At 45.9% G+C, this 18,780-nt stretch overlaps 1 protein-coding gene across 2 annotated transcripts in view; it reads left to right on the top strand.

The window, feature by feature from the left end:
- pnpla4 (patatin-like phospholipase domain containing 4) overlaps positions 1-18,508 on the top strand; it is a 59,352-nt gene extending 40,844 nt beyond the window's left edge. For both annotated transcript variants that reach the window (XM_060826296.1, XM_060826295.1), the window contains exons 7-8: positions 16,169-16,321; positions 18,307-18,508. In XM_060826296.1, coding sequence (XP_060682279.1) covers positions 16,169-16,321; positions 18,307-18,447 — 294 coding nt within the window. In that variant the 3' untranslated portion in view covers positions 18,448-18,508. The remainder of the gene's footprint in view (positions 1-16,168; positions 16,322-18,306) is intronic.
- The last annotated feature ends 272 nt before the right edge of the window (positions 18,509-18,780 follow it).

Here is an 18,780-nt window from a genome sequence, read left to right as displayed (position 1 = left end):
CTTAAATATAATACCACAAAATAACAGGGGAAAGAAAAACAACCCCGCTCCTAAAAACAGAAGTAAAATAGAATAAGGTAACCACCTCCCCCCATCAACATTAACCAAACGCCCCAACATATATATATATATACATACACACATAGGGGGAAAGATAAGAAAAGATGAAGGGATGTAAACCAAAATAATGGGAAAGGCAGACCAGCGTCCACAATCTCTTACAGTTTATTTAAGAGAGTCCAAGAATTCCTTAGCCTTCTCCGGTGATCCGAAGTTATATATGGATCCTTTGTGGCTAAGGCGTAGCGTCGCTGGATAGCGTAAGGAGTACTGGATATTTAAGTCCCTTAAACGCTTCTTCGCCTCATCGAATGCCTTCCTCTTTCGGACCAAAGCTGGGGAGAAGTCCTGGAACAGCATGATCCTGGATCCTTTGTGGGTCATAGCTTGGGGATCTTTTCCCAGATTTCTTGAGGCTTCCAGGAGCATCTGCCTCTCCCTATAGCTCTGCAGCTGGAACAGGACCGGGCGTGGGCGCTGGGTTGAGCCGGGCCCACGTACTGTGACCCGGTAGGCCCATTCTACCCTTACCTGGCCTGATCCATTATGCAGATTTAAAAGTTGTGGCAGCCAATGCTCTAAGAATGCTGTCAGCTGACCTCCCTCTTCCTGCTCGGGCAGGCCCAACAACCGAATATTTTTTCTACGACATCGATTTTCGAGGTCATCAATGTGGTTTTCTAGGTTCTGGACTCGATTCTCGAGAAAACGGATGTGGTCGGCTGTTGATTTTATCGCAGTCTCTGAGGCTGCGGCCTTCGACTCCACCTCTCTGACTCGGCACTCCAATTCCTGAATGTCTCTGCCCTGCTTCTGCAGCTCGGCTGATAGTGCTTCTCTGCTCTGCCGAGACTCATCGATAAAAGCATCAATCTTCGCCTCCCACCTGGCAAACATCTCCTCAAAGCTCATCTTCATTGGTAAATCCCCTGAAGTAGCTGAAGACACCTTTGTTGCAGCTGAAGAGGGAGAGGGTGGGGGAGGGGTCCCTGCTTTCTTAGAGCCGCCTGTTCCCTTCCCTTTACTCATTTTCCAGCTAGTATTAGACTATTTAAATGTACTAATAGGTAACTATTTAAGGTTAACAACTATTATAAATGGTTTAGTGAGTGTGGTGGGGGTGGATAGCCCACTTTTCCCAAGTTTTGGGTAGAGCACTGTGGACTCAGTCTTGCTGGGTCGCCGCCATCTTGGATCCCCCGAAGTGGACACTTGAGGGCAGACGCATGACAGTTTAGAGCAGGAGCTGAGAAAGTTGAAGCAAGAAGTAGGGTGAAATCTCGCAGACATTGCCAAAACGTAACATGAGGAAGCTGTCAGTAGATTGGCTCCACTGGGTGGCAAGGAATAAATTTCAGGCCAGGATCATACGGTGCAATTAATTAATAACAAAACTGTTGCTTGTACCGAGGAAGTTCCTTTATCTGCAATTTGATGGAGGTCTTAACCTGCTTGCTGTTATAGCCCAGGATGACGTGTATTGCATCTCGCTTTAGTCTGTTTGTAATCAAACTGGTCTTCTATCCTGCCATCCCTCAATCTCTGTTTAATTGAATGATTTATTATCACTTGTATTTAAGGGAAAGTACATTTGTATTTTGTTTGATAAATAGTTTGTAAATGTTTGTTTTATAAATATTTTATTTAATCACAGCGTTGTTAAATCCCTCAGCACAGGAGGAGACCTGTCAGCCTATTAAATCAGTGTTGGCTGTTTTGAACAAGCCTATTTAGGTCTGTTTAGTTCCACTCCCAGCTCATTGTCTCACATGTTTTACTTTGCTTTCAAGTATTTATCCAATTCTGTTTTGAAGCTTGCTATTGAATCTATATGTGACCCAGTCCCAGGTGTCTTTCAGGCATTGATCTGATCCTACTTTTGAAGGGATGACTACTATTCCTTCGTTCCCAGGACAAATTGAATTGCTGGCCTTAAGGCTGAGATTGGAATTAACATGAAGGCAAAACATGGGCCACCACAGCATTGAGGTGGTACCTATCACATTGTTGTTGCAGTAGTGCACCAGCTCACCTTGACCCAATTGATTACAGAGTAATCCAGACAGGAGAACTTCAAATTCAGTACCTCCATATTTTATAAACTTTTCCCTTCCACTCCTTTATAAGTTCCTCCCTTCCTTCCTCTTCCCTAATACCTTCCTTCCCCATCCTTTGGTCCTGGAAACCTTGACTTTCAGTGGTGTTTGAATCTAAGGCTGCCCATTGCATTACCCAGCAAGCTGTTCATGTCAGAATGTGCAGGGCTTTTCCAGCTTATATATAGCCAGCTCACAGATACTTAATTGTTCAAGCAGGTTGTTCCTCAATGCACAAACAGGCAACATCACTGACAGTGCAGAACTACCTCAGTGTATTGGCCTTCAATTTCATAACATAATTTCCAACACAGAATCATTGAACTGTTACAGGACAGAAGGAGACCACAGCCTGTTCTTTCTCTGACTTAGCCTGATTCCTTTTTCCAGCATTTGATCTATATCCCTGCAGGTTACTGCATATGAGGTGTACTTCCAGACAACCCTTTTAAACGAGTCAAACATTATTGCCTTTACTACCCTTCAGGACCACTGTCATTCTCTGCGTCGAAATATTTTCCTTATAAAATCATGAGAGGCATGGATAGGGTAAATAGACAAGCTTTTTTTTCTCATGGGTTGGGGGAGTCCAGGACTAAAGGGCATAGGTTTAGGGTGAGAGGGGAAAGATATAAAGGGACCTAAGGGGCAACATTTTCATACAGAGGGTGGTATGTGTATGGAATGGGCCACCAGAGGAAGTGGTGGAGGCTGGTACAATTACAACATTTAAGAGGAATCTGGATGGGTGTATGAATAGAAAGGATTTAGAGAGATATGGGCCAAATGCTGGCAAATGGGACTAGATTAATTTAGGATTACTGGTCGGCATGGACGAGTTGACCAAAGGGTCTGTTTCAGTGCTGTGTAACTCTATGACTCTATCTACTCTCTAAACCTTTTGTAAATTTCTTGAAATCAGTGCTTCCTGATCACTGACAGCTCTGTTCGGCTCAACCGATGCTTCCCACCCACTGTGTCCAGCCCTTCTCAATTTTGGACACATCAATGAGATCTATTCTGAGCAGAATATCCCCAGCTTATCTTGTTAGCTGCTTTTTACAAGTCCTGTCAATATCCTGATACATCTCCCCGAACGTCCTCTACCACGATTACATCCTTTCAGTAATGAGGAGTTCAGAACCCTACCCGTAATTCAAATTGTGGCTTAACTAATCATTTGTACAGAGCCAGCATAACTTCCCTGTTCTTGAATCCAATGCTATGGCCAATAAAAGAAAAGATTCCGTATGCCTCCTTAGCTATCTTACTAATGTTACCACTTTTAGAAGTCAGTGGACATTCATTCCAAAAGTTTCTCACTTCCTTCACACTTCTTAATATTCTCCCATTAATTGTGCATTGCTTTGCCTTTGTTTGACTTCTCAAGTGTATCACCTCACACGTCTCCAGGTTCAATTCCAATTGCCACTTTTCTGCCACCATTGATATCTTGCTGTTGTGTACAGCTACCCTCCTCACTGTCAACCATCAGTCAGTTTTTGTCCTGTCGACAGACTTCTTGGTCATACCCCATTACATTGACATCCAATTTATGGAAAATGCGGGGGGCCAAATATTGCACCTTTAGAACACCAATAGGTAACAGGCTTCTAAGGTGCAAAAGCACCTGGCAAAAATTACCTTTTGTTTCCTGCCACTACGCTGGATCTAATCCCTAGATCCCCTTTTTTTAATTAGTCTGCCTTCTGGGATTTTATCAAAATCCATATCGACTACATCAACTATCTTCATCAACTTAGGGGGGATCAGACAGTGTCGAGGTAGGTAGAGATTAGTTCAGAGGGGCAGGTGCGTGCTGAGACAATGGGTCGGCTGGGGTGGTCAGGCTTGTGGATATTGGGAAGGAGGTAGAACCGGGCAGTGCGGGGTTCCCGGACTGAGGTTGGAAGCTGTGGGTGGGAGATCTCCTGAGGTGATGAGTTTCTGTATGGTCTGGGAGATGATGGTTTGGTGATGGGGGATGGAGTCATGGTCGAGGGGGCAGTAGGAAGAGGTGTCCTCGAATTGGCGTTTGGCTTCAGCGGTGTAGAGGTCAGTGTGCCAGACTGCCACTGCGCCCCCTTTATCCGCTGGCTTGATGGTGAGGTTGGGATTGGAGCAGAGGGATTGGAGGGATGCATGTTGTGAGGGTGAGAGGTTGAAATGGGGGAGGGGGGTAGACAGGTTGAGGCGATTAATGTCCCGACGGCAGTTGGAAATGAAGAGGTCGAGGGCAGGTAATAGGCCAGCGCGGGGTGTCCAGGAGGATGCAGTGGGTTGGAGGTGGGCGAAGGGGTCCTCGGAAGGTGGGAGGGAATGCTGATTGTGAAAGTAAGCTCGGAGGCGGAGGCGACGGAAGAATTGTTCAACGTCACGGCGTGTATTAAATTCATTGATGCGTGGACGGAGGGGGATGAAGGTGAGTCCTTTGCTGAGGACTGATCGTTCATCCTCAGTGAGGGGGAGGTCTGAAGGGATGGTGAAAACTCAGCATGGCTGGGATCTGGTGTGGGTGTGGAGCTGGGAGTGGGGTCGGAGCCAGTAACTGGAGTGGGTGTGATAGTGGGTGAAATGGGGGTGGAGTCATGTGCAGGGGTGGTGCTCCCCTCAGGGTTCTGGGGGCCGGCAATGGTGACCGTGAGATATGTGGGGGGCATGTCAGCAGAATGCAGGTGAGTGGCATTGGTGGGGGCAGAAGTGGTGGCAGACACGGCAGTAGGGGTGGTGGAAGTCACTGAGCGTGTGACATCATATATGATGTGAGGGGCGGAAGTGATGTCACGTGTGATGTATGAGGAATTGTGAGGGGCGGAAGTTGTTGTGGGAGTGGCCATGATGGGGCAGAAGTGACATCATCAATCAGCGTGGGGGTGGCAGCTGCACCAGCTGCATGGCTAATGGAGTCCAAGCAGTTCCAGAGGCCGCGGGAATCTTCTGGAATGTTTGAGGAGCACTGGTTATGGAGGTGGGTAGATAAAATTTGTTGTACTTACAGTTTTTGATGTTTGAGATGGAGTTGAAATACTGTTTGTTGAGAGTATGAATTCTCCTGAGGATGTAGTACAGAGTGGGTCCTTTGCAATTCTGAGAGTGTGTGGCCCTCAGCTGGGGCAGGGCTGTAGAGAGGCTAGGTGCCAGTGCATTGCTGCAAGTGTGGAGCATAGGATCTTGAAGGAGAACTGTTGCTGGTGTTTTTGAATCTGCAGTCTGTACTGTTTGTCCTGTTCGGGTCCAAACTCTGCTGGTTTAAAGGTGGTCCGGAATCCGTGTGGGATGAGTTGGTTACGGAGGCAGGCACTGAGGAAGCAAATGTGGCTGTGGTAGCGAGTTTGTATATAAAGCATGCAGCGTTCTTGGCTTTATTAATAGAGTTGAAAGCTTAGAGGACAAGCACTTGTATACGGCACTTGTTAGACTTCTCTGAGAGGATTGTATATAGTTGTGGGTGTCACATTATAGGAAGTATTTGAATACATTGGAGAGAGTGCGGAAGCAATTTACAAGAACGGTATTGGAGATGAGTTCAGTAGTAGACTCGCCAACTTTAAGGGCATTTAGGGTGGCACGGTGGCGCAGTGGTTAGCACTGCTGCCTCACAGCGCCTGAGACCCGGGTTCAATTCCCGACTCAGGCGACTGACTGTGTGGAGTTTGCACGTTCTCCCCGTGTCTGCGTGGGTTTCCTCCGGGTGCTCCGGTTTCCTCCCACAGTCCAAAGATGTGCAGGTCAGGTGAATTGGCCTTGCTAAATTGCCCGTAGTGTTAGGTAAGGGGTATATGTAGGGGTATGGGTGGGTTGCGCTTCGGCGGGTCGGTGTGGACTTGTTGGGCCGAAGGGCCTGTTTCCACACTGTAAGTAATCTAATCTAAATGGTCATTGGATAAACATATGAATGAAAATGGACTAGTGTAGGATAGATAGGCTTCAGATTGGTTCCACAGGTCGGTGCAACATAGAGGGCCGAAGGGCCTCTCCTGCTGCTGTTACATTCTGTGTTCTAACTTCAGTTGTGAAGGTCGATTTGAAGAAGTTGGGACTGTTCTCCTTGGAGAGAAGAAGGCTAAGAGATAATCAGATAGATGTTTTTAAAATAATGAGCGGGTTTGAAAAAGAGAAACTGTTCTCACTTGTAAAGGGAACAAGAGCAAGAGGGTAGAGACTTAAAGCAATCTGCAAAAAGAACAAGAGGGAAATGAGGACAAACATTTTCACACAAGTAGTTAGAGGGTGGAATGTACTGCCTGAAAGTGTGGCGGATTCAGGTTCATTTGAAGAATTCAAGAGGACATTGGATGGTTATTTACAAAAAATAATGTGCTAGGGTATGGGGAGAAGCAGGAGATTGGCATCAGGTCATGGTACTTGTTTAATGAGCAGTGTACACACAATGGGCAAACTCCCCTCCTTTTACACCTTAGCACTTCCTTGATTCTTATGTTGACAACCTGTCCATCACCTTCAAAGTTCAGTCTCTCCACCATCAATTCATGGTGACAGCACGTGTATTGTCTATAAGAGACTGTAGCAGATTCACCGAGGCCCCATAGACACCACCTTCCAAACTCAGGACTGCTACCATCTAGAAGCCAAGGGAAACAGAGATATGGAAGGATCACCAGCTGACAGTTCCCCTCTGAAGCATATACAATCCCAGCCTGGAAGTATATTGTTGTGGCTTCACTGTGATTGGGTCAAAATCCTGGAACTCCCTTCCTTACGGCATTGTGGGTCCACCTGCACCAACTGGACTGCAGCGATTCAAGAAGGCAGCTCACCACCATCTTCTCTATCTGAGCTAGGAGTGGGCAATAAATGCTGTCACAGCCAGAGTACCACATCCAGTGAATTAATAAAAATAAATAAATACATCCATATCATTCGCCTGAACTACTCATTGTGATAGTGCGATAAATACTGTACAATTCAGGATTGTACTCATCCATTAGTTTACACTGGAGTCCGTGACTGTACTTAATTTACGAACAGCTTTGTAACAAAGGGTAGGAGAGGCCAATTCAGTTCCAACTCTTGTATCTGAAGCGAATGGATTTCTTTTGATTCAGGACAGTGTGAGATATCTAGAGACCCAGGTAAGGTTCTGGAGATCTGGGTTTGAGTCCCGCCACGGCAGACGGTGCAATTCGAATTCAGTGAAAACCTGGAATTAAGAATCTATCATCATTGGCGGTCCCCCGCAGATGAGGATGACTTTCTCCTGCTCTCAGGGTGAGTCTGTAGGTGGATGCACAGACCGATCCAGCTACCATAGGCCGTGCCACACTTGGTGGTCGCTGGAAGAGGTTGGTGGGTGAGTGGGGTGTGGGAAGCACTCTCCTTACGCTGTTTTCCCCTGGCTTCTGCTTCTTTCCGATAACAAGTCTTGAGGTGGTCGACCCCTTCCCGGATGCTGCTGCTCCACTTTGGGTGGTCTCGGGCCAGTGATTCTCAGGTGTTGATGGGAATGCTGCACTTCCCCAGTGAGACCTTGAGGGTATCCCTGAAGTCTTTCCTTTGTCCACCTGGGTTTGCCTGCTGTTTTGAAGCTGGGAGCAGAGCATCTGATTGGGGAGTCTCGTGTTGGTCACCCAGATTACCGAAAAATCTCTTGCGGCTTGCTAATTCCTTTAGGGAAGGAAACTGCCATCCTTACCTATTCTGGCCTACATGTGACTCTAGAACCACAGCAATGTGGTTGCCTCTCAACCTCCATCAGGGATGGGCAGTAAATCCTGGCCTAGTTAGTGCTGCCGTCATCCTGTGAATATGTTTTTAAAAATACAGCGCAGTTTGACATCATTTGATGTATGATATCATCAGCAGTTTGGGGGTTGGTAACATGTGGGGCTTGCAGTGTTTTATGGCAGCCTTGACTCACTTGGATTCAGGCCTCCCCTGCAGGGCCTGTCTGATGCTGCACCGTCAGAAACACAGCTGCTTTCACAACTTGTCAACCAAAGTACCCTTTGCAAGTGGGTGAGAAATCTCATGGAACTACCTCAAAGAGCAGGGACTGCCATAACTTATCACTTACAAAAGCAAATCACCTATTCTTTATTACATTGCTGTCTGTGGGTACTTGCTTGGTGCAAATTGGTTGCTGCATTTCCTATATTGCAGCACTGACTAAACTTCAGAAACACTTTATTGATTGTAAAATCATTGAAGCATTCCTCTCTTGTCAAAATCGCTTGCGTACAAATGTTAATCTTTCCTTTTCTTCAAAAGAGCTACCACATCCAATTAGTCCCACTTTCCATCTCTGTCCCCAAAGTCCTGTACATTTTTCACTTTCAAATATTTATCAAGTTCTCTTTTATGAGAGTTACTAACAACTCTTCTGCCACTTTTCCAGGCAGTCAGGATCTTATTGAATCAGGGAGCAGTCTGAAGAGGCCAGACTTCGCAAATCTAACTCACTGTGCAGAAATATTCTCTTCATCTTACCTCCAGGACTTTTACTAATGATCTGAAATCTTGTTTTCTGGTTACTGACTCCCCAGCCAGCAAGGGTTTCCCTTTATTTGTGCTTTCAGATCCCAGATAATGGAGAAGGGTAAGAGTCATAGAGCACAGGAGCAGATCTTTGGTCCAATCAGTCCACACTGATCATAATCCCAAATAAACTAGTCCCATTTGCCTGCAGTTGGCCCCTATCCCGCCAAATGTTTCTCATTCATATATTTATCAATTTACTCTCACTTGTTATTGCTTCTGGCTGTGAACTTGCCTTGCCTTCCTCAGTCATTATTTCATTGGTGGTACTCCTCTGAGCCTGCATTAACTAACAGAACCTCACATCAACCAACAATACTACCCTCCATTTGAGATGGAGGGTACATCCAAAAATATTATTACAGTAAACTTTGACCAGCATTCTTGATAAACCAGTAAAAATTATATACCTGAAATACCGAGTAGTCAGTTGAGGCTGCGGGTGAGAAGGCTCTCTGCCAGTAAGTTTTATTTAAGGCAAAGTTGCATTATTACTTAAGTGATTTATTCTGTTAGTAAAATGTAAGAGTGATGTGTATACCCCCACGTTATGTTTCTGTTACACAGTGTGTGTTTTTACATTGATTATGTGGACCTCTTGACTAACTGGCACACTCCTGGTCCCATAGATGCTGGTAAATAAAAAGTTTGCCGTACAAAATTTCCATCGTCCTATTTTACAAAAAGAAATGTGGGACATGAACACAGTTGTGGATCACAATAGGTGGTTAATATGCAGTCACTGTTCAGTTCTGCAATTGTGGTTTGTTGTGATAGGAAGTGTGTCAAGACTGTAGTGCCAGATCCTCGTTGCCTCTGACAACGTTTGAGCAGATGGTGGCACACCAGGGTTCGCTAGCATCAGCTGGGGTGCTGGAAGTCTGCATGCAACACGTTTGAAGTGTTGCAGACTGCCGTTGAGCTCGCAATTATGCAGCTGATTTGTAGCCGATCCCCTCATTATACTGATGGGGAAAACCATTCCAAAGTCTCTGCTCAACAGCACCTTGCATTCGTGTATCCCCTGCGTTGTCCCAAGCTGCTTCTCAGGAGAGTAATCAGGTAAAGTTTGACAAGTGGCTGGAGATATTCGCAGCTCAGATGAAGATGTGAAGTTGAGAAGAAGGACCTTTACTTAAATTGTAGAGAGACAAGGAGCTGATGGTACTTGGCAGGAGGGTGCTGGGATCTGTGATCTGAGCTGAAATATCTGAAAAGCAGAGCCAGTGAGACAATTAAACAGTGTGTTTGTGAATTCTGTCCTGGAGAGTGATGAAAGAATGATGAAATGAGGTGAGATGGAGCAGTGTTCAGGAGCTGGAATGACATGGTACTGTTAACTCATCTGAGCTCTTGGCATGGAGCTATGTTGAGTCTGTCAAATCATTGATGCACATTGCACAAGTTCAAAAGTAACGGGAGAAAAGAAATTGGCCGAATGAAGAGAGAAATTAAAACATAAAATCAATAACTGTCCCCAAGTCATGTAACATGTCTCAAGTTGTAGATTAGCAATCTCCAACTGTAGTCCTGAAGCCAAAAAAAAACTATTTACTGCCTATGTTTACTATGCAAAGCTTCTTCACATCAATATCAATTTTCTTTAGTGGAAAATAAACTGTTGTGCAGGAATGGGTATACAGTGGAATATTATTCGAATAGATTAGTAAACATTCGACAGATGATTGAAGCTCGGTAAAAATATCTTTAGGAATCTTTATGAATTGCTGCTTTCAGCTCTTGCTGCCATAGAATTACATTTGTGTTAGGGTTAAGATAATTAACTGTGTCAGATTCACATTTAATTCTTTTTTTGCTGTTTCTCTTCCAGTTTTATTATGGAATTAGATTAGATTACTTACAGTGTGGAAACAGGCCCTTCGGCCCAATAAGTCCACACCGACCCGCCGAAGCACAACCCACCCATACCCCTACATTTACCCCTTACCTAACACTACGGGCAATTTAGCATGGCCAATTCACCTGACTCGCACATCTTTGGACTGTGGGAGGAAACCGGAGCACCCGGAGGAAACCCACGCAGACACGGGGAAAACGTGCAAACTCCACACAGTCAGTCGCCTGAGTCGGGAATTGAACCCGGGTCTCAGGCGCTGTGAGGCAACAGTGCTAACCACTGTGCCACTGTGCCGCCCACTATTGTGATAGCTCAGAGTGTTGCAGTTGTTCAGGATCTGGTGATTAATTGGCAGCACTGAGCAGGCTGATCCTGCAATGAGCAGTTTGCAACAGGAGCAATCAGCAAGGGGGAATCATGGCTGATTTATGTTTGTATCCTTCCTGAACCAAGGAGTACTGTGTATGAGATTATCCATGTTGGTGGCAAAAAAAAAACAGAAAGGCAGATTATTTCTGAATGGTGGCTGTTTAGGATGTGGTGAGGTGCACCAAGAGCTGGGTGTCATGGTGGAGGAGTCGCTGAGTGTTTGCATTCACATTCAGAATACAGTGAGGAAAGCTAATAGCACGCTGGTCTTCATCATAAGAGGATTTGAGTATAGGAGCAGGGATGTCTTACAGCAGTGATACAGGACCTTGGTGAGGCCACACCTCAAGTATTAGGTGCAGTTTTGATCTCCCAGTCTGAGAAAGGACTTTCTTGCCGTTGAGGGAATTCACCAGACTGATTCCCGGGATGGCAGGACTGACAAATGAAGAAAAACTGGATCAACTGGACTTGTAATCCTTGGAATTCAGAAGAATAAGGGGGAATCTCATAGAAATGTATAAAATCCTGGTGGGACTGGACAGACTAGATGCGGGAAGAATGTTCCTGATGCAGGGGAAGTCTAGAACTTGAGGTCACAGTCTAAGAGTAAGGGGTAAGTCATTCAGGAGTGAGATGAGGAAGAGCTTCTTCACTCAGAGAGTTGTGAGCCTGTGGAATTCTCTCCCACAGAAAGGTATTTGGGTAAGTTCACAAGATAGATTCAAGAGGAAGCTGGATGTGGCCCTTGTAGCTTAAGGGATCAAGGAGTATGGAGAGAAAGCAGGAATGGGGTACTGAGATGATCATATGGAATGGTGGAGCAGGCTCGAAGGGCCGAATGGCCTACTCCTGCTCTTATTGTCTATGTTTCTAAATCTGCAGCAATGGAGCATAGGATTCCATTAATAGCAGAATAGGAACTTTGTGAAAAGAAAAATCATCAATGCTTCCCTGAAAAGGTCAATCATCTCTCCCAACTCACGGGAAAGTCTGGAACCACCCCGTGGCTCAACACTTTAACTCCCCCTCCCACTCCACCGAGGACATGCAGGTCCTTGGACTCCTCCACCGGCAGAACACAACTACACGACGGCTGGAGGAGGAGCGCCTCATCTTCCGCCTGGGAACCCTCCAACCACAAGGTATGAATTCAGATTTCTCCAGCTTCCTCATTTCCCCTCCCCCCACCTTGTCTCAGTTGGTTCCCTCAACTCAGCACCGCCCTCCTAACTTGCAATCTTCTTCCTGACCTCTCCGCCCCCACCCCACTCCGGCCTATCACCCTCACCTTGACCTCCTTCCACCTATCCCACCTCCACCGCCCCTCCCCCAAGTCCCTCCTCCCTACCTTTTATCTTAGCCTGCTTGGCTACTCTCTCTCATTCCTGATGAAGGGCTTATGCTCGAAACGTCGAATTCCCTATTCCTGAGATGCTGCCTGGCCTGCTGTGCTTTGACCAGCAACACATTTTCAGCAGGTCAATACAGGGCAAGGTTCATTTGGGATGGGAGAAAACATATCGGGAAACTTTGTTAGAAACCTGCAGAGGCAACGCCGCGACATTGGAGGGGTTGCACAAACCTCACAAACAGGTCTTCTGTCCAATCCTGCCCCCCACATATGATACAATCTACCTCACAATCTATTGAACCCGTGTAATTTCCCAAACCTGAGTGGCGGTTGAAGATGAAGAATAAATATGGCAGTGGTGTAGAACTGTATTCTGTTAATATTGAGAATAAGGTATAACATTGGTAGCAATTAATGAGGCCATAGGGACATATAGCGCGAATACAGACCCTTTGGTCCAACCGGTCCATGCTGACCGTAATTCCAAACTGAACTAGTCCCACCTGCCAGCCTCTGGTCCATATCCCTCCAAACATTTCTTACTCATGGGCTTATCCAAATGTCGTCCTAACATTGTAATTGTACCGATATCTACCACTTCCTCTGGAAGTTCACTCCACACGCAAACCGCCTTCTGTGTTAAAACTTTGCACCTCATGTCTTTTGAAAATGTCTTTCCTCTTCTTAAAACTGTGTCTTGAAATCCTATATCCTAGGGAAAAGATAACTGCCATTAATTCTATCTATACCCCTTATGATTTTATAAACTCTACAAGATGGCCTCTGAACCTCCTGTGCTCCAGTGAAAAAGTTCCCAGCTTATCCAACCTTATTTCTTAACCTTCAATAACCTTATTAACTTTATTAACCTTCAATACCATTTGGATATTGTACCGTCTCGGTGACGGAGCTGGGTATCGTACCGTCACAGTGATGGAGCTGGGTAATGTACTGTCACAGTGACGGAGCTGGGTATCGTACCGTCACAGTGACGGAGCTGGGTAATGTACCGTCACAGTGACGGAGCTGGGTATCGTACCGTCACAGTGACGGAGCTGGGTAATGTACCGTCACAGTGACGGAGCTGGGTATCGTACCGTCACAGTGACGGAGCTGGGTATCGTACCGTCACAGTGACGGAGCTGGGTACCGTACCGTCACGGTGACGGAGCTGGGTATCGTACCGTCACGGTGACGGAGCTGGGTACCGTACCGTCATGGTGACGGAGCTGGGTATCGTACCGTCACGGTGACGGAGCTGGGTACCGTACCGTCACGGTGACGGAGCTGGGTACCGTACCGTCACGGTGACGGAGCTGGGTACCGTACCGTCACGGTGACGGAGCTGGGTACCGTACCGTCACGGTGACGGAGCTGGGTACCGTACCGTCACGGTGACGGAGCTGGGTATCGTACCGTCTCGGTGACGGGGCTGGGTATCGTACCGTCTCGGTGGCGGAGCTGTGTATCGTACCGTCTCGGTGACGGAGCTGGGTATCGTACCGTCACAGTGACGGAGCTGGGTACCGTACCGTCTCGGTGACGGGGCTGGGTACCGTACCGTCTCGGTGACGGGGCTGGGTATCGTACCGTCTCGGTGACGGGGCTGGGTATTGTACCGTCTCGGTGGCGGAGCTGTGTATCGTACCGTCTCGGTGACGGAGCTGGGTATCGTACCGTCTCGGTGACGGAACAGTGTGATTACATTGTCTCTTGTTGGAGATGAACATTGCCTGGCCCTCCTGTACCTTGAGACGCCACATTATTTGTCATGTATCACGGCAAGCCTGGAGCCTGTCCCAGAGCTGCTGCGTTTGAATGTGGATTGCTTCAGGAGCTGCGGAGTAGTGAACGGTGCTGAAAATTGTGCAGTCTTCAGTGAACATACCCACCCCGTCTTATAATGGAAGGTTGTTGATGAAGCAGCTGAAGATGGCCTCGGACCCTGCTCTGAGAAACTCCTGCAGAGATGTCCTCGAGCTGACTGACCTCCAACAGCTACAACCTTTTCTTTTGTGTTAGGTGTGACTCCAATCAGCAGTGAGGTTTCTTCAAATCCCATTGTCTTCAGTTTTGCCAGGACTCCTTGATGCCCCAGTCTGTTATGTACTGCCTTGACATTAAAGGCAGTCATTCTCATCTCACCTTTGCAATTCAGCTCTTTTGTCCAAATTTGAACCAGAGCTTTAATGAGGTCAGGAGCTGAATGGGCCAAATTGGCGGTGTATGAGAGAGTTATTACATCTGACCAAAAGGACTAATGTTTTTTTCCCGAGGTTCCGAGGCTACAAATGCTAGGAATTTAAGATCGAGGAATTAGTTTCGATTGCCTGAGTTATGTTTATGTATTGCTCATGCTAAGGATGGGACAGAGGTGCTCATTGCATCAATTTGAGGTGGATTCAAAACCCAGTCCTAACCTAAAGGAATTAAAACACAGACAGTGAGCCAGTGAAGGTCTTATTAAATGCCAGAGCAGGCTCAAGAGATTGAATAGTCTACTTCTGCTCCTAATTTGTATGTTTTTGTGTCCTGCACTGAAAAACCAAGGTTTGTTTTTTCAGTCCAGTTGTCTCCTCCCCTACCAGACTGGTCTTTTCTGTTGCTGTTAGGTATTAGTGGATGCATTCCTGTTTCAGAATCAGCAAGTCCGACATTGTCCTGCAGAAAATTGAGCCTGCACCTTGGCCGACACTCCAGTGGAGCATTGCCAGAGCTGTGAGAAGGGATATTAAATTGGGACTTGGTTTTCCCTCTCCACTGCATGTGAAGTATTCCATTGCATGATATCACAGAAGTGATGGTGTCCAGGCCAACACGGATTTCCCATAAAACATCATAAAAACAACTTACTTGGTTATTGCAGATACTGAAGCAAAATGCTGCAGATATTGGAAATCTGGACTAAGAATAGAAAAAACTGGAAAAGCTCAGCATGTCAGACAGCATCTGGAGAGAGAAACTCTAAACATTTCAGGTCAATGGCCTTTCATTAGACCATCTACTAGAAATACTAACTCTGAATCTCCACATACACGTTTGCCGGATTTTCCCTCTGTTCTTTACCTGGTGCTGATCTGGTAACACCGGTTTTTATGGAACCTTGCTGGATCAAATGGTTTCAGGTGAAAGGGGAAAGATTTAAAAGGGACGTAACGGGCAACTTGTTTATGTAGAGGGTGGTGAGTGTATATCATTTAAAAGGCATTTGGATGGATACATGAATAGGAAGGGTTTAGAGGGGTACGTGCCAAATATTGGCAAATGGGACTAGATAAGTTGTTATGTCACCACAGCCTTACCAGATGATAGGGCTGCTCTCTCATTCGAGAGAAGCGACTGGTGGTGATTTAACCAGAGGACCACCAGACCTTAGCTGAGCGAAGAGGTTAAGAAGGTGAATCCTTCATGACAACCTCAAACTGGTGATGGGAACTGAATCCACGCTGTTGGCATCACACTGCTCTGTAAACCAACAATTCAGCCAACTGAGCTAAACCGATTCCCAGGACTAGATTAATTTAGGGTATCTAGTCAGTATGGACGAGTTGGACTGAAGTGGCTGTTTCCGTGTTGTACACCTCGACGGCTTTGCTGTGTTTTCTGTGTTCAGTGAAATCTTATTATTGCCATTTCAATTCACAAGTACTTCAGTGATGGTAAAGCACTTTGGGATGCCCAATGGTCGTGGAAGGTGATGTATAAATAAACACTACTATAAAGTAAAACGCTGGTTATAAATGTTGCAATCATAAATAAAATGGGGAAAATTTCAGTGTGGTGACTGGAGCAGGATAAGTGGTTCTTAAATGAAAAATTAGGTGTGTTAGCAGTTTTGTTGCTGTGTATACTGAAAGATTTATTGGTTCTGGTTTATTCACTCTGACCCCCTGAATAGGGATCTCAATCTAAAACCTTGCTGTTTTTTGTTGCTAGATGTGGATTGATGGTGGATTAACAAATAGACTTCCAATCTTATCCACTGGACAGACCGTGACTGTTTCCCCTTTCAGTGGGAAATTGGATATCTGCCCTCAAGACAGGTCCCAAAGCAATCTATATGTCATGATTGCTAAGCAAGAGTTTATGGTAAGTGCTTTTCAAAGTGAGTTTTCTGGTCAAGTGCTTAAAGACAACAGTTTCCTTCCTTCAAAGATGTTGATTTAAATATTTTCCATTGTTTAAGTACCTGCACCTTAACAGTGCGGTTTTGCACCCTCATATTATTGACCTGGCTGTGACCTCAATGTACAATTAGGCCCTGATTTTAAAAAAAAAATACTCACAGGATGTGGGCAGCGCTGGCTGGGCCAGCATTTATTGCCCAGAAGGTGATTATGAGTCAACCACATTGCTGTGGGTCTGGAGTCCCATGTCAGCCAGACCAGTCAAGGATGGCAGTTTCCTTCTCTAAAGGAAATTGGTGAACCAGTTGGGTTTTCCCAACAATTGGCAATGATTACATGGTCGTCATTGGATCCTTAATTCCAGATTCTTTATTGAATTCAAACTCCACCATCTGCCTTGGTGGGATTCGATCCTGGGTCTCCAGAACACTAGCTGAGTTGTCTAACGATAATACCACTAGCTATTGCTTCCCCATTTGACAGCCTATCAAAGCAAAGTGATCTTTGTGGAGGATGAAGCAATGCTCTGGCTTTTCTCCAAATCTGGATTGGTGTTAATATCCCAGTGTCTCCTCATATACCTTGGCGATTGAGGAATATAAATTGATCTGAAGATGGGCATGCGTAGTGATTGTACAGAGGGCAGGCAGCTGGACCTCAATCTGAGTTCCCTGATAAGGGCTCTTAATCTGGTTTAATCAGGGAGCCCTGGCTGACATGAATGGGTGAATGTTTTTTTTAGATTAGACTTACAGTGTGGAAACAGGCCCTTCGGCCCAACAAGTCCACACCGACCCACCGAAGCGCAACCCACCCATACTCCTACATTTACCCCTTACCTAACACTACGGGCAATTTAGCATGGCCAATTCACCTGACCCGCACATCTTTGGACAGTGGGAGGAAACCGGAGCACCCGGAGGAAACCCACGCAGACACGGGGAGAATGTGCAAACTCCACACAGTCAGTCGCCTGAGTCGGGAATTGAACCCGGGTCTCAGGCACTGTGAGGCAGCAGTGCTAACCACTGTGCCACCGTGCCGCCCACTAATGTTAGGGATATTGAGTGCCTGACTCAGTGAGAGGCAGAGCTATTGTCAAAGGTGATGCATTTGTTAATGAAGGGTGATTGGTGATGGGATTTCAGCATGATGGGGACAACTCCAGGGCTTCCGTGACTGGTTTCCTAGAGAAAGCCTGAAAAATATCCAACTGCCGAAAACAAACTGGAAGGACTATGCTTTGAGTCTAAGACCTGTTTATTAAATGGTAGGTGAAGGATGCATTTGGCACGCATACCTTCATTAGTCAGAGCATTGAGTAGATGTGTTGGGGTGTCATGTTACAGAAGAAGTTGGGACAGTTTCCTCTGGATATGAGGAGGTTGAGAGGAGATTTGATACAGGTAATTAAAACCATATGGGGTGCCATCAGAGTAGATGTGAGGGTGGAAGGATCGAGACTTGGGGACAAAGATATTAGGGATTGACAGAAGAAAAGCAAAATGAAGCAAATCTTCCTCGAGTGGAAGGAAGTGGTTAGGATCTGGAAAGCCCTGTCTGAGATTGTGGTGAGGGCAGATGCATTCAGAACTTTCATGTGAGAGTTGGATCATTATCTGAAATGAAAAATATATAGTGCTGGAGGGAAAGGGTAGGGCAGAGGCACGAGGTGAACTGTATCTTCAGAGGGCCAACAGGCTCACAACAGGCCAAATGGCATTCTTCATTGCCATAATGGTAAGAAGGTGCTATGATTTCATTCTGTGATCTTTTGCTGACTGCAAATATTACATTTCTTGCAGATAATTCTTTGTGTCAGGGCTGTTGACTTTAATAAGCAGGTCATCAATTCCTGCGTTTAACACTGTGTGTTGTCTTAATAATTCTTTGTTTTCTTTTGTTTCTTCCTCTCTTTCACACTGCCCTCCCTTACTCCAACTCCAGTTGTCCGTTGCAAATTTTGTGAGGCTCAGACAGGCACTGTTTCCACCAGGCCAAGCCACGATGGAGTCCCTGTATCACAAAGGATTCAGCGACACTTTGAGGTTTCTACAGAGTAAAAACAACTTCCAACCGTTGTCTTAATGTCACTTGTCTGAATGCTGCGTTGTAAATCGATAAAAGTATGATATTAAGAATGACTAAATTCAAGTCTTGTTTTTAATGGATGGGATTTTGAGGACTTATCTTGAGTTTTGGAGATCATATTTTTATTGTGAGCTCTTCCGTTGTATCTGGGTGTCACTGATGTGGCCAGCGTTTGTTGCCATCCCTGATTTTCCTTGAGCTGAGTGGCTCGCTGGGTCATTGCAGAGACCAGTTAAGAGTCAGCCGCATTGCTGTGTGTCTGGAGTCACATGGAGGCCTGACCAAGTATTGATGCATTGTCACTGTCTCATTGAAGTGCTCTCAATATGT

Source organism: Hemiscyllium ocellatum, chromosome 6 (genome assembly GCF_020745735.1).
Source record: "Hemiscyllium ocellatum isolate sHemOce1 chromosome 6, sHemOce1.pat.X.cur, whole genome shotgun sequence".
NCBI lineage: Eukaryota > Metazoa > Chordata > Chondrichthyes > Orectolobiformes > Hemiscylliidae > Hemiscyllium > Hemiscyllium ocellatum.
The sequence above is the reverse complement of the archived record's forward strand: the minus strand, read 5'-3'. Positions and strand labels throughout refer to the sequence as shown.